Source organism: Drosophila willistoni (assembly GCF_018902025.1).
Source record: "Drosophila willistoni isolate 14030-0811.24 chromosome XL unlocalized genomic scaffold, UCI_dwil_1.1 Seg142, whole genome shotgun sequence".
NCBI lineage: Eukaryota > Metazoa > Arthropoda > Insecta > Diptera > Drosophilidae > Drosophila > Drosophila willistoni.
This window is the reverse complement of record NW_025814053.1, coordinates 2,694,515-2,708,450: the sequence shown is the minus strand read 5'-3', so window position 1 is coordinate 2,708,450 and position 13,936 is coordinate 2,694,515. Positions and strand designations below refer to the sequence as shown.

General features: G+C 42.2%; 5 protein-coding genes across 5 annotated transcripts; 2 read left to right on the top strand and 3 right to left on the bottom strand.

Annotated features, from left to right (window-relative positions):
- Positions 1-34: 34 nt before the first annotated feature.
- LOC6652990 (protein SPT2 homolog) lies at positions 35-2,449 on the bottom strand. The gene is made up of 4 exons (XM_002075386.4): positions 2,266-2,449; positions 772-2,101; positions 492-698; positions 35-415 (listed from the first exon to the last, which is right to left on the bottom strand). The coding sequence occupies exons 1-4, from the start codon at positions 2,329-2,331 to the stop codon at positions 312-314; spliced, it is 1,707 nt and encodes a 568-aa protein (XP_002075422.2). The 5' UTR covers positions 2,332-2,449; the 3' UTR covers positions 35-311.
- Positions 2,450-3,093: 644 nt separating this feature from the next.
- Positions 3,094-6,099, bottom strand: LOC6652989 (serine/threonine-protein kinase Pink1, mitochondrial). Its single transcript, XM_002075385.4, has 5 exons — positions 5,877-6,099; positions 5,566-5,767; positions 5,275-5,496; positions 3,500-5,206; positions 3,094-3,442 (listed from the first exon to the last, which is right to left on the bottom strand). The coding sequence occupies exons 3-5, from the start codon at positions 5,437-5,439 to the stop codon at positions 3,245-3,247; spliced, it is 2,070 nt and encodes a 689-aa protein (XP_002075421.2). The 5' UTR covers positions 5,440-5,496; positions 5,566-5,767; positions 5,877-6,099; the 3' UTR covers positions 3,094-3,244.
- A 138-nt stretch (positions 6,100-6,237) lies between these two features.
- Positions 6,238-8,529, top strand: LOC26529569 (2',5'-phosphodiesterase 12). The gene is made up of 5 exons (XM_015176463.3): positions 6,238-6,655; positions 6,727-6,987; positions 7,051-7,734; positions 7,793-8,075; positions 8,145-8,529. The coding sequence occupies exons 1-5, from the start codon at positions 6,311-6,313 to the stop codon at positions 8,414-8,416; spliced, it is 1,845 nt and encodes a 614-aa protein (XP_015031949.2). The 5' UTR covers positions 6,238-6,310; the 3' UTR covers positions 8,417-8,529.
- An 82-nt stretch (positions 8,530-8,611) lies between these two features.
- Positions 8,612-9,516, bottom strand: LOC6652988 (NADH-quinone oxidoreductase subunit B 2). The gene is made up of 2 exons (XM_002075384.4): positions 9,437-9,516; positions 8,612-9,385 (listed from the first exon to the last, which is right to left on the bottom strand). The coding sequence occupies exon 2, from the start codon at positions 9,365-9,367 to the stop codon at positions 8,678-8,680; it is 690 nt and encodes a 229-aa protein (XP_002075420.1). The 5' UTR covers positions 9,368-9,385; positions 9,437-9,516; the 3' UTR covers positions 8,612-8,677.
- A 277-nt stretch (positions 9,517-9,793) lies between these two features.
- LOC6652987 (guanine nucleotide-binding protein subunit beta-1) lies at positions 9,794-13,936 on the top strand. Its single transcript, XM_002075383.4, has 3 exons — positions 9,794-9,940; positions 10,445-11,503; positions 11,736-13,936. Exon 3 carries the CDS (start codon positions 11,835-11,837, stop codon positions 12,855-12,857), a length of 1,023 nt encoding a protein of 340 aa, XP_002075419.1. The 5' UTR covers positions 9,794-9,940; positions 10,445-11,503; positions 11,736-11,834; the 3' UTR covers positions 12,858-13,936.

Genomic DNA, 13,936 nt, shown 5'->3' with positions numbered 1-13,936 from the left:
ACATCCCCTTCAAGAATGACAGCACACATTTGTGTTCTTGTTTCTTCATTTTTATCTTGCAAAAATATATTTGCCTAGTACTCCAATGTTGTGAGTTTACAAGTGTATATCCATTTAGGTATGTATATAGTAAAAATTAAAGCAAAAAATTAAAAAAATTAACAATCAATCCGCTCAAATAAATAAATTTGGGAAGCACACGCCTCTATACAAATATGATAAAAGGAAGGGCCACAGGGAATCATTTTATTGTTCACATTGGGCAAGTTGTACCCAAAATATTGAGATTTGTTGTCCAGGCAACATCTTTCCTAATCATCATCGTCGTCATCTAAGGGTCTGGTTTTCTTTTTGGCCAATTTGCGCTTTTTATGCATGGCTTCCAAACGCATATCCTCCAAATCCTCTTGTAAACCTAATAAACAAAATTAAGATTATTTTGAAATTTTTAAACCTCCAACGAATGTGACACTGGAAATTGATTCTCTCACCTAATTTCTTACTGATAAACTCTTCACGTTGCATTTGAGCATAACTTGATTCCATTCCCCGATCGTCGTCATCTATATCACGATAACGACGTTTGTCATAGCCAAATATGTCGCGTATATGCGAGGATATATCCTCTTCACAATCACCATCATCAATAAAATCATCCAATTCGGAATCATATTCCGAGTCATCATCATAAATGCGACCTGTAAAAATAGAAATGTATACAAAAATAATTTTCGTTGAGGGCCTAGTTGAAAAATTTGTGTTAATACTGACGTTTATTTCTGTTCTGCTCCTGATGCGGTTTGCGAGCTGATGTCGAAGAGGAGGGCATTGGCTTACGTCCTCGCACATCAGCTGGTGGAAATTGTCGAGTTTTGTTAGGCACGGAATTACTTGGTCGATCTCGGGGTGGAAACTCGCGAATAGAGTTGTTCTCTGATAATTTGGCATATGGGTTCTTCGGCTTTGTGGCAGCCGCGCTCGAAGAAGAGGATGAACTAGAGGGTGGCTTGTTGAGATTGACAGTAGCTTTGCTACTTGGGTTAGTCTTTGTACTTGAGGCTAAGTTAGTTTTGGCAGAACTAGACGAGGCTGAAGCGGTTGAATTGGAGCTAGAACTTGGCTTGGTTTTCGTGTCACTTGTGGATGGCTTAGCTGTGGCTGAGGACAATTTGGGTATACGTCCATTGACCATTTTTGATACTGTTGTCGGCTGCTGCTCTTTAGTCTTTGAGTCATTTTCGCGCTGGCGATCCCTTTGAGCCTTCTGTTCTTTTTGTCGTTGGCGTTCCTCTTGCTCACGCTTCTCTCTGGCAGACAGAAGACGTTCTGGTTCCTTCTTCTTCTCCGGCTGGACAAAAACAACCGGTTCATGTTGCTTCTTCTCGGCCAGACGCAGTAAGGCCTGAAAGTCCATTGGAGGTGGTTGGGGCTGCCGTTTAATCTTGGCTTTGCGCTGTTGCTCTTCCTCTATCTTTTTGCGCTCTTGATCACGCCGTTCGGCATCAGGATCATAGAGAGTCTTTGAAGTGCTGTACGAACGAGCGACTTGAGAATCTTTGGAACTTTTACTACCACCTGATGAGCTTGAAGAAGTTGGTGCAACAGTCCTTGTTCTCTGCCCAATTTTTGAATCTTCGCGATCTCTGTTAATGGCCGCTTTCACACGTTCTTTGGTTCCTGATAGATCACGCAAGGATTGTGGCCGACTGGGCGCAAAGCCCTTGTCCTCATGAACATTACGTACCTTTTCAATATACTTCTGGTAAAAGGCATTGGCCTCATTGGACACGTAACCATAATCATCCCCATCACCGGGCTGGCCATCGGGTCCTAACTCAGCTTCCATGACATCAATATCCTTGGCATCATCTAGCACGGATTTATTGGCCGATTTTGTGACTTTCAGCATTTTACGAATTTTATTTTTGGACTTCTCATCGCGTTTAGCCATCAGTTCGGCCACCTTTTGCCGCTCTTCACGTTTTCGCTCAGCCTCTTCGGCTTCACGTTTCTTAAGGAATTTTTGTATATTTATTGAAAGTTGTTTACTCTTATTGGTCTCCTTTTTCGGGGGCGAATATTTAGTGGAATAAAATTTTCCCTGCGAAAAGTGAAAAGATTGATTACAAAAAAATGAATGAAACACTTGTTGTTGATTTGATGGTGTTGCTCTGCTGGAGAGGAGATTGGGGTCAGCGATCTCACCCCCTTCCTGCCATGCAGTCACCTTGCTCTTCATCCGGACAGCTGGCGACTCTAATTTACCTCATTATCTTTTGTGGCTGCGTCATTTTTCTTTTTGGCAAAATGCAAAAGTTCACCAAAATCCATTGTTGTTAACTAATTTCTCGTTATTTTTATTTCGTCTCGTAATTTGTGTTGTTTGCCTCGTTGCCTGGGAAAATCTGATAAATTCAACTAAATATTTTTGTTTGCCTGAGTTGAGCAACACTGAATGATTTTACTCAGCCTACTTGACTACTGGTGGGTGTTTACCAACATTAACAAGTTTCACACCTGAGCGGCATTTTACAACACTGAAATTCAAAGAAGCGTAATTACATATTCACTACAATCTCAGAGCATCACAATGAAAAAACACAACCAATTGGAGCAAAAACTGATTGAAATACAAACAAAACTAAGAACTCAAAACGACTGGGCACTGACCACTATGGATGAGAGCCTACAAATACTAGAGAGAGCCGCCAAGTTGGAAAATCCACTTCAGAATCTATGCCGCGCTTACCAGGATGCTCTCGTTGAGGGCCAACAATTGGATATACAACTAACAAATTTGGAAATAAACAAAAAAGCTGAAAGAGATTTACAAAACCTTACGGAGCTGCTTGGTCTTAGATGCACTGTGTTGCCCTCCACTGTTAAGGATGAGCCTCCAATCTACAAGTTCAACATCCACGGCCATTCGGTGACCATACAAATGGCATACAATAAAATGAAATTAATTGAAATGACGCCCATGCAGAAGAATTTCGAAAATATACAACATGAGCTAGCATCTAGCCAAGATCTGATGGGTCTCCTAATGGCAACCAAAACAATGGCTACAACAAAACAAACAACCAAATGCAGTTAATTTTGAAATGTTTATAAATATATATGTATGTAAAATATATAGTTTTATCACACGCTTTTCCCCATTATCTCGACTCTCTTCTTTTGAATTTCAAATAACAATCATATCCTTCGGCTGATTGGGCTCTGCCGTTCTGTTTGGCTCTCTTCACGCAGCGACAACGTTCTGAATCCAGTTGAGAGCACCACGAATGCGTCGCAAGCGAGCTCTAGCCAGGAAACTACAAATTAACAAATATTCCACATAGGGACGACGGCCAACCGGCGCTTCTGACATTTTCTGACCAAATTGGGGACGTCCCTCGCACATAATTTTGGTAGTTAGGGACAAAAGCCATTGAAGAATCTAAAAATGTACAAATTATTAAAAGGATTCATTGAGACTATATGTAATAGTACATACCTCGGCACTGTTGGGCATGCCGCCTGCCCTTAGCCAATTGGACGGGGCCCACAAAAACAATTGCATTACATTGGCTGCAATATCGGGGCTAACACGTTTCGAGGGATTCGGATTAAGTATATTGTAGACCAACTGCTGCACAAGTGGTGGACAGGTATCATTTAATAGTGGTAGTTGCTCTTGTCTGTAGTCGCTATTTTTAAGCGAATAAGTGAGCGCACCCTGCTTTTGGGCCAAGGCACCACCGCCAGACGAATAAAAGGGATTCTGCATGCCAAAGATTTCATAGGCCATTGCCCCGCAGGCCCACAGATCAGCTTTGCTGTAATTAAGGACAGCAAATGGTCCTGGTTGCATATTGATGATCTCTGGAGCCATTAGGGCAACATTTCCACCCTTATCTATGTCATGGCTCACATAAGGCAATCTCAAGCCGTGCGTTTTATCCGCCAGGCAGCAGCCAAAGTCTGATAGTACCAAAACTGGCGTAGAATTATCTTCAGGCATTTCAATTAAGACATTATCCGACTTAAGATCCCGGTGGGCAACACCGTGGCGGCTTAGATGTGTCACAGCCTCCAGCATTTGGGCCCAGAGCAAAATTTTGGATCGGGTGTTCAGTTTATGAGAACTTTCCAAAAGGCCACGCAGGCTATGGTCATAGCGTTTCATCAGCAAGTACAACGACATATTGCGGCCTAAACCCTCAGGATTGATTCTCTCGGGCTGGGCAATTGGATAAAGTAGATGACCATCAGGAAAATTACGTACTTCGTCACAAAAGAAACCAAACATGCAGACAATATTTGGATGAGTGGGCAATGACAGGGTTTGATGTTGAAGCAATCGCTCCCATTCCTCAGAGGCCAGATTCATGCGACGCTGTCGGGCAGGTACTGTCTCTTTGTACATGGCCCGAAGTATGGATAAGGCATTGCTTTGGATATCGTAGTTGAACATCATTTTCAGGGCCAACGGGTAGCGGTTTAAACTGGACGGCTCAAGTCTGGGTCTGGGAACTGATTCCTCTCGCACATGCTCTTTCTTAAGTCGCTCCGACTCTACGAAATCATCACTGGCTGCCGTAAATTGTGAATATCTATAGATATTATCTGCGGAGCCTCCAAAATTATGTACAAATCGCGACATATTCTGCAATGGTGACATCATAGGAAAAGCCACACTCTCCACATCTGGTGAAGATGTTTCTTCAAGCGCGGATGATGGAGGTGGTACTTCCAATTGATTATAGCCCTCTTCCCGCTTGAAATTGGCTGCATAAACGACAGCAGCACATCCCTTGGCTATGGCTGGGCCGACATCTAGATTATCTACGGTGAAGTTGCTGTTTAAGTTTTCGGAAATTTCATCTCGACTCCAATTCGACTGCAAGCGACTGGCAGCTTCTCGTATTTCCCAGCAAACGCCTTCTAGTTCATCGTCTTTGCTAAGGACACCAGCTCCCGAGGCCAAGCTAACTCCGATTAGAGCAAAAAACGGTGCCGAATCCCCATAGAACAGCTTGCGAGTGGCTCGTTGACGCAAATCCTCCGAATAGTTGGTGGTAACACGATTTAATATGTTGTCAATGAATAGTTTACGGGCATGCTGACCGAATCGAAAGAGATTGTTTGTGGCAGCTGATCGGGGAGCTAACACCGTTTGCCCAGGGCTAGGAGCTGATCGTGCTACCTGTTGAGGGGCATTCTAAAGGGGAGAACAATATACGATATATGTAAATATACCCATGTATGAATGGAAGATTCGAGCCTTACCTTGATGACATTGAACGAGGAGGAAGTTAGGGGAACGCCTCGCTTGCTTCTTGTTTTTAATTGGTTTTGTTCCAAAATGTTGGTATGTATGTCGCGTTTACAATAGCTGCGCAAAATATAGCGACCATGTTTGACCAGTCGCACTGTCAAAAGTCTTACGGACATTTTTCCAAATCCTCACACCAACGTCTCCGATTTGGGGCTGTAGGCCTAGGCAACACCCTTTTTCATAAGTAGATTAGAGTGGGTTGGAGTAAATAATATATGCACACTTGATTCCCCTGATTTTACCTTTTCTTCTTTGTGTTTTTTTCGCTTTTCCCTTTTTTCTCGTGCTTCTCCCTTTCTCAACTCTTCGCTTATATGGTATCGATAATTATGAATGCGTTCGTTTTAATCGTTTTTGACTGATGGTCAACAGCTGTTATTGCTGTTATTGTTGTTGTTTTTTGTTGCTTCTTTCTTTTGCGTTGTAGGAAATGTTTAATGTTTGCTGATATATTTTTTAAAGGGGTGGGCAAAACAAATTAGTGTTAGATTTTGACTAATAAACAGTTAAAAATTCACTTATCGTTTTATTCGAGGGGTATTTCTTAACTTACCTTCTACGGAGCCTACTTGAATATTAGATAATCACGAGAACCCTTAATTTTGATTTTTTCTTTCGTGTGGTAGCAAACAATAAATATGGTTAAACAACATAAATTTAGTAGTTGATTTTATTTTTAGAAGTCTATCGGCGCACAGTGGTTTGTTTCGAAAAAGTTGCAGTTTGTCAAAGTTTAATAAATCCAGCTAAAACCTTTGTAATAAAAGTCCGAGAGTTAAAAAAAAGTAATCAAGAGTGAATAAATGTATGTTTTAAAAACAAAACATTGCATCTATGTTTTCCACCACGCCTACTTTAGTACTTATTTTCAAACGTTCAAGTTTTTACCAGTCGTTGCCCAATGTTCGGCGATTAATTGCAGTATGTAAAAACAAGAACTATCGATAACGATAACATGTTTGCACTTGTCGCCGGTGACCCGAAGGAATGTTGACAAGAATTTTTAAAAACTTGCCCCTACTGAGAATCCAACTGAACCCAAAATTCGTTGTTTGTGCGGCGTACTCTAGATCTGGTCATCTTAAGCCGTCCGTAGACATGGAAAAAGTGTACTTACGCAACTTGAAGGATTCTGAAGATCTGCACATAACATTCCGCTTTGTCAACGAAGAATTGCACGTGGATCGTCAGTTTAATTTTTGTCGGCGGATCAACGAACGAATTGACATAGCTCTCACCCGTATACGGAGTAATATAGAAAAGGAGCTTCAAAAGCGCTTTAAAAAGAAGAAAAATGCAGAAGCTCAAACGGAAAAAAGAGTTGAACAAGAGGTATACATATATATCCATACATTTATAGAAACAAAGTGTTCCCAACTCTCATAAACTCCATTGCCGTCTAGATTAATATTGAGCTCTATCGTGATGGTTGCGAAGACAGCGTGACCGATATCACTTTTGCGGAGTTACTGCACGAGAATCCTGTTGGCATTAGGCTGCGGGTGATGCATAAAAACTTTGATATACTCTACAACCAGCCTTGGATAACAACGCTGCAAGTGCCAAGTTGTGTGTTGGCCGATCACTTGGTTTATCCGACAAAATTGGATTTGCATTTCTGTTCTCGGGAGCACAGTAAGGGTCTATGGTATAAAGCAATAATGGTAAATTTTCAACTTTCTGACATTAGTTTCTATAGTACTTGACGGTTTCTTTCGTCCTTGCAGCCGGCATCAGGAGCCTTGCCAACCGAGTCCATGTGGGAGTTATGCGGCGAGGGCTTGATATATCGAACGACGCAACAAGATGTTGGCCACAATTTAAAATTAATTGTGACCCCAATGAATGAAGAGGGTTTGTCGGGACCCCCAGTGGAGCAGATCACCAAATGCCCTGTTCAGCCTGGACCAGGTACCTGTCCGTATGAATTGCGACAGGTGGTGACACCGAAACCTTTGGAGGATCCAACGGAGATTCGTGTAGTTACATACAATCTTCTGGCTGATTTGTATGCTGATAGTGACCATTCCCGCACAGTACTCTTTCCCTATTGCCCACCTAAGCTGCTTCAGATTGACTACCGTAAGCAGATCTTCATCAAAGAACTCCTCGGATATAATGCAGATCTGCTCTGTCTGCAGGAAGTGGATCAAAAGATATTTGAATATGATCTAAAGACGGTGCTGGGACAATCGCCCCACAAATTTCAAGGATTTATGGCGCTTAAAGGCGATTGCGCTGAAGGTGTTGCCATATTCTTTCGGGAGTCGCGTTTCGAGCTGCTAGCTACGCATGTGGTAAATCTAGGCAAAAACATATCAACTCTGCCCATTTTTAAGGACCTGTGGGATAAAATCAAGACAAACGAAAAACTGGCAAAACGCATTTGTGAGCGAAACACAACATTAGAGGTAAGTTTTAGGGTTCCAAAAAGGATATAAGCTCAGTAGTGTGGTCTTTATCTTCCAGTTGTGCTTGCTAAAGGTAAAGAACACGGACTTCTACGTTTTAGTGGCCAACACGCACTTATATTTCCATCCAGATGCTGATCATATACGACTGCTGCAAATTGGATTCTCGATTATTTATGTCGAACACATTTACAAACAATATCTGAAGGACTATAATATTAGTTGCCCCAACAAGCTGGGCCTGTTATATTGTGGTGATTTTAATAGTGTGCCTGAATGTGGAATCTATAAGCTAATGACGGAACAGTTTGTGGACAAACATTTCATAGACTGGTCCAGCAGTAAGTTTACACTATTTAGAATTATCACTTTAAATCTGAATATTCTACAACACATATTCATATACTCAGATGCTGAGGAAGCTGTTGTCGACGTTGAGCTCTCACAACCCTTCCAAATGATCTCAGCCTGCGGTACGCCGGAGACGACAAACTACACAACTTTATTTTCTGGATGCCTGGATTACATATTCTATAATGGGAACAGTTTTGATCTGCTTCAATCAGTACCACTGCCAACGCATGAGCAAATAGTAGCCAACGAGGCTATACCCTCTGTATGCTTTCCATCGGATCATGTTGCCTTGGCAGCCGATTTAAAATTTAAATCAAATAGCTTATGATTGTTTTCACAAAATACTTGCATGTAAATATGTATTTAGTCCATATGAGTGTTTGTTGATTCGAAACGAGTATTTATTATTCCCAAGCAACAAATTAAAAGAATTCAACTAAATTTCTCGCCTATTTTTCGATTTCTCGAGATATAAATTCTGATTATACTGAATCGTTGATAAAACAAAGAAAAGGCGAAAGTATTTCCATAGTTCACATATTCTTTAAATTGTATATATGTACATATGTGTTATGCTTATGTTATTTGCTTATTTTCTGTACCACATCTGGAGAGTCTTCATGCGTTTGACTTTCTTTTGTAACTGAAGGACTCCGTACATAAGCGCCTCAGCAGTGGGTGGACAGCCGGGCACATATATATCGACGGGTATAATTCGATCGCAGCCACGAACCACGGAATACGAATAATGATAATAGCCGCCACCGTTGGCACAGCTACCCATGGAGATCACCCATCGTGGCTCAGGCATTTGGTCGTAGACTTTACGCAATGCTGGTGCCATTTTATTGGTAAGCGTTCCAGCTACAATAATAACATCGGCTTGTCGCGGCGATGCTCGAAACACAACTCCGTAACGATCCATATCATATCTGGGAGCTGCAATATGCATCATTTCGACCGCACAGCAAGCAAGACCGAAAGTTAGGGGCCAAATGGAGCCTTTGCGACCCCAATTTAGCAGATCATCAAGCCGGGCCAACGACCATTCGGCCATGCTGCTCTGCTTGGTGCCAAATGGTGAATAACCCTTTTTGGGCAAGGTATCTGGCGATTCAACCACAGGCAGGGTTTGCTGCTGGCGAACCCAAACCGCATTTGCGTTCACGCTCGCATTCTGTGCTGATCCCGTCACAACGGCTGGTAAGATACTCCAGTTTTTGCACGCTGTCAGCAGTATCTTAGACGTGCCCAGGGAGGCTGTTGCCGAGCGCAGCATTTCGTCGTTCCTTGGTTTCTACAATTAAAGCGTTTCAATAGCTTTTTCTAATAAATAATAATTGCCAACCTTTTTATGTAACTAATTGACGGACGTCCGAAATTCAACAAACAATAGAGGTCGCAGACCATCGATTAGAATATCGATAGCTTGCAAAATTTTTTGTGTCGCTGAAACAGCGACCGCCGTTCACAATTCACGGGAATTGTATACAATTCTTGAAATATTTTAAAAAGCTTTCAAAACTCTTTAAATAAACCTTAAAAAATAGTTTTTTTCATATATCGATTAAAGTAAATCATCGATGTACACTAGTCATCGATATCGCAACGATAAGCAATGAAAATGAACTAGTGCCAAGGGTCACTGGGTCGACGATAACAAATCGATAACAGCGATAATTTTTTAATACACCCCAGATGCTTCTAGGTGTTGGCTGCCAATTGTAGAGTGCAAATGAAAAGTTACGGATTGTGTTCGTCTACTAGAATTTGATAAACATATTTTTATTTGTGTAGTTAAATCTACCTATTACCGAAAACGCGTTTAAAGTGTCATTAACCAAAGTTAAGTGTAAGTAAAATATGTTTGCCACAGATCGGATTAAAAGACATCAGAATGGATAAGTTGCCGAGACTGCTGCAGTGACTATTGAACAGTGTGCCTGTGTGTGTATGTGTCCATTAAAATATTTTGTCAGTATGTATGTGTGTGCATCTGTATGTATGCATATGCACATACACCCAAGTATGATGTGTGTATCTGCATATAAAATCTCAGAAAAGCCGGATATATTTCGTTATGTGGGTTAAATTCTGAGCGGGTGCACAGTGAAAATTCGTATCGGAGCAATTGTAATCTTATAAAAAAAAAGTTTTAGTATTTCAAATTGATTTTTTCTTTTCTATCTCTTTCTCGCTCACTATCGTATCGACTACTCGACAATTGCCATTGGTGTGAACGGGACAAACAATTGACATCGCTACCATCTCGTGTCTACGTTCGGCTCGTTTTCGCTGACGCTCTTTCAATTGCGCACCACTTGGTCACTCTGGTTGTGCTGCTTGCTCTCATCAGTTTTAGCGTTAGCGCTATCATTGGTGGTGGTGCAAAAATTGCAATTTTGGTGTACCAAAAAAGCGAAGTGAACAGCAGCAAACAGCGGAGAGGAAGGCACGGGTGAGAGAGAGAGCAGGAGCCAGCAGCAGGAAAGAAAATTTTCATCTGTGGCAGTAAACCTTAATGGAAAAATAATTTAAACAAAAAAAAAAAGGGAGAAAATGCTATAAAGAAATAATCCCGGTTCCTAACACAACAACTAAAAGATCTGTGGAACAAGTTGTGCTTATCAAACAAAAAAAAAGAAAAAAAAACGAAAAACCCCAAGAAAAGAGAAAAAAAAAAACTGTATGCCGCTCAAGCTGCCAGCGAAAATTAGCATTTCAGCGAAACGGAAAAGGAAACCGGAAAATCAGTTACAGTGTACATTATTTTGGAACTGAATGCGGACATAGGAAAGTAATCCGTTGTGTTATCGGTTAATTGACTCCTGATTGTTGATTTGCTGAGTGTGCTGAGTAAGCTGGTTCTTTACCCAGTCCCAGTGACAAAATCGAACAAAAAAAACCCCAGCCCAGCCCAGCCCCAAAAGCAGCAGCAGCATCCAAGAGACAACGTTCCATTCGAACTCGTCGAGAATCATTGAAAAAGCAAACACATTTTGCATAGCCGATCTTTACAAATCGTTCAGTGGCACCCATACACTCACACACACACACACAAACATACTCTCACACACCAACAACAGACACACACACACACAAACGCACAATCGACCAAGGCATGCTAGGCACTATTACTGGCAAGGCGTAAAGTTTGTGTGTGCTCTCTTCTCTTAATATATGTACTACTAAAGTAAAGGAATGTTGAAACCGACTAAGTAGTTGCCCTACAAAACGACTAAAGTAAAATAACACAACACGGAAGGCCAAGCCCAACGAACGCACCCAAAAGCACTGGCAGCACCTGGAAAAATTGAATGTCCGTTGTTAGCAACTACAACTATTAATTCTCTGCGCAAGCCACAACAATTTAACTAGGAGGAGTAACAAGTAACACACTAGGAAGAAACTAAACGTAAGTAAATCGCGTTTCCAATTCTTATTAGGAATGCAGATCGTTATAGACAATTATCAAAATTGTAATGTGACATGTCAAAGTCTTTTCCTAAGATATTGATATCGTTTAGTTGATTTTTTGTTTTTTTTTTTTGTTTGCATTCCTAACTTGAGATGCTTAATTTAAAAGTGTATATATATATATATGTATATTAATACGATTTTTCATTCAATTCCTTTTTGAAATACAGGAAGCCGCTTAATCAGTGATCTAAAGTCTATCTGTCTCTTTATTGGAGAATCAATTCGACCGAGCATTGCAATACGACGATCGTGTTCCGACGTAAAAAATGAATGAACTAGACAGTCTCAGGCAGGAAGCCGAATCCCTCAAGAATGCCATCCGAGATGCTCGAAAGGCCGCCTGCGACACATCGCTGTTGCAGGCAGCGGCCTCGCTGGAACCCATTGGACGCATACAAATGCGCACGCGACGCACGCTGCGCGGCCATTTGGCAAAAATCTACGCCATGCATTGGGGCAACGATTCCAGGAATCTTGTATCAGCCTCTCAAGATGGCAAGCTGATTGTATGGGACTCGCATACCACGAACAAAGTGCACGCCATTCCGCTGCGATCATCGTGGGTGATGACCTGTGCATATGCCCCCTCTGGCAGCTATGTAGCCTGCGGTGGCCTCGACAACATGTGTTCAATTTACAACCTAAAGACGCGCGAGGGCAATGTGCGAGTGTCCCGTGAGCTGCCCGGACACGGTGGCTATCTGTCATGCTGCCGGTTCCTGGACGACAATCAGATTGTGACCAGTTCGGGCGACATGTCGTGCGGGCTGTGGGATATTGAGACTGGTCTGCAGGTCACCTCATTCCTTGGGCACACAGGCGATGTGATGGCTCTGTCCTTGGCACCCCAATGCAAAACATTCGTCTCAGGCGCCTGCGATGCGTCAGCCAAACTCTGGGACATTCGAGAGGGCGTGTGCAAGCAGACTTTCCCAGGACACGAATCGGATATAAATGCTGTCACCTTCTTCCCCAATGGACAAGCGTTCGCAACCGGCTCGGATGACGCTACCTGCCGTCTATTCGACATACGTGCCGATCAGGAACTCGCCATGTATTCGCACGACAACATCATTTGCGGCATCACATCGGTGGCGTTCTCAAAGAGCGGCCGACTGTTACTGGCGGGCTACGATGACTTCAACTGCAACGTGTGGGACACGATGAAGGCTGAGCGCTCGGGCATTTTGGCTGGCCACGACAATCGTGTGTCGTGTCTGGGGGTCACCGAGAACGGCATGGCGGTGGCAACAGGATCATGGGACTCATTCTTACGTGTGTGGAATTAAGCGACATTTAGCATGCGTATTCAAGGGTGGGGGCGGGCGGGGTCAACGTGGCAACGGTGGGCAGTGCGCGCAGTGGGTTAGCAGCAACAGCGGCAGCAGCAGCAGCGGCAGCGCCACAGTGGTGCAGCAACTGGTGTGGTAGTGTGAGAAAGGGGAAGAACCGGATGTGGATGGGGAATGGTGGATTATAGATGATGATGCTGATGGTGAGTGAAAGGTGCAGGTGCAGGTGTTGGTGCTGGGTAGTGGGTGGCGGGGTGTAGTGTTAAGGCACAAACCACATTGTCTATGCTGTGGTATGTGTGTGACACTATTCCCCTTAGCCCACCCGTACACACACACACACACACACCCGTGTGCACCCAACCATCCTCCTCATCACTATATCCCCCAATCCCCCCCATTATGATTATTTCAAAACAGCGACACATTCGGCAAATGACGAGGAGAGATGTATAGAGAATGATAGAGGAAGACGCGAAGAGATAGAGCAAGAGAAAGAAAGTGAGAAAGAGCGAAAGAGAGAGAGAGAGAAAGATAGAGAGTGCGGCGTAGCAATGTTGACTGGAACGTAGACCACAACAACAAGAACTTTATATACAAAATTATTTATATTGCTATATACTTATTAAACTTATACAACAAAACCAAACCAAACAAACAAACAAAACAAAAAAAAACTAAATACACAGACATACAACATGGCAAAACATACATACAAATAGACATACACGCATACAAGTATATTATTAGTGTAAATGAGGAATTCGAATTGGAAGCAGAATCTAATAAACGATAAGTGAGAGGAGAGCTGCCGCTGATTATAATCAGAGTCAGTCAGAGTCAGTGTCAGCTGTTTAGTCAGTTTAGTCCGAATTTCGATTACCACAGCTACAGTTTAACTAACAAAACAAAACAAAAAAAAAAAAAAACAAAAAAAATGAAAAAAAAATATGAGAATGAAAATGAAAAACAAAAAGTACGTAAAGAGTAAACTTAGTTCAATAACGTAAAGTAATCGTGCGTTTGGGGACGATAATTTGATAATGATAATGAGATGATTTGATGATAAAGATGAT

What these genes read in the sequence shown, in the direction of transcription:
- LOC6652990 (XM_002075386.4), bottom strand. Translation starts at nt 2,331, where the DNA reads ATGGATTTTGGTGAACTTTTGCATTTTGCCAAAAAGAAAAATGACGCA. An exon ending in CAGCCACAAAAGATAATGAG is followed by an intron (nt 2,102 to 2,265) that starts GTAAATTAGAGT and finishes CACTTTTCGCAG; the next exon opens with GGAAAATTTTATTCCACTAA. An exon ending in GTTTATCAGTAAGAAATTAG is followed by an intron (nt 416 to 491) that starts GTGAGAGAATCA and finishes TTTGTTTATTAG; the next exon opens with GTTTACAAGAGGATTTGGAG.
- LOC6652989 (XM_002075385.4), bottom strand. Translation starts at nt 5,439, where the DNA reads ATGTCCGTAAGACTTTTGACAGTGCGACTGGTCAAACATGGTCGCTAT. An exon ending in CCTCGTTCAATGTCATCAAG is followed by an intron (nt 5,207 to 5,274) that starts GTAAGGCTCGAA and finishes TCTCCCCTTTAG; the next exon opens with AATGCCCCTCAACAGGTAGC. An exon ending in GCATGCCCAACAGTGCCGAG is followed by an intron (nt 3,443 to 3,499) that starts GTATGTACTATT and finishes GTACATTTTTAG; the next exon opens with ATTCTTCAATGGCTTTTGTC.
- LOC26529569 (XM_015176463.3), top strand. Translation starts at nt 6,311, where the DNA reads ATGTTGACAAGAATTTTTAAAAACTTGCCCCTACTGAGAATCCAACTG. An exon ending in AAAAAAGAGTTGAACAAGAG is followed by an intron (nt 6,656 to 6,726) that starts GTATACATATAT and finishes ATTGCCGTCTAG; the next exon opens with ATTAATATTGAGCTCTATCG. An exon ending in TATGGTATAAAGCAATAATG is followed by an intron (nt 6,988 to 7,050) that starts GTAAATTTTCAA and finishes TCGTCCTTGCAG; the next exon opens with CCGGCATCAGGAGCCTTGCC.
- LOC6652988 (XM_002075384.4), bottom strand. Translation starts at nt 9,367, where the DNA reads ATGCTGCGCTCGGCAACAGCCTCCCTGGGCACGTCTAAGATACTGCTG.
- LOC6652987 (XM_002075383.4), top strand. Translation starts at nt 11,835, where the DNA reads ATGAATGAACTAGACAGTCTCAGGCAGGAAGCCGAATCCCTCAAGAAT.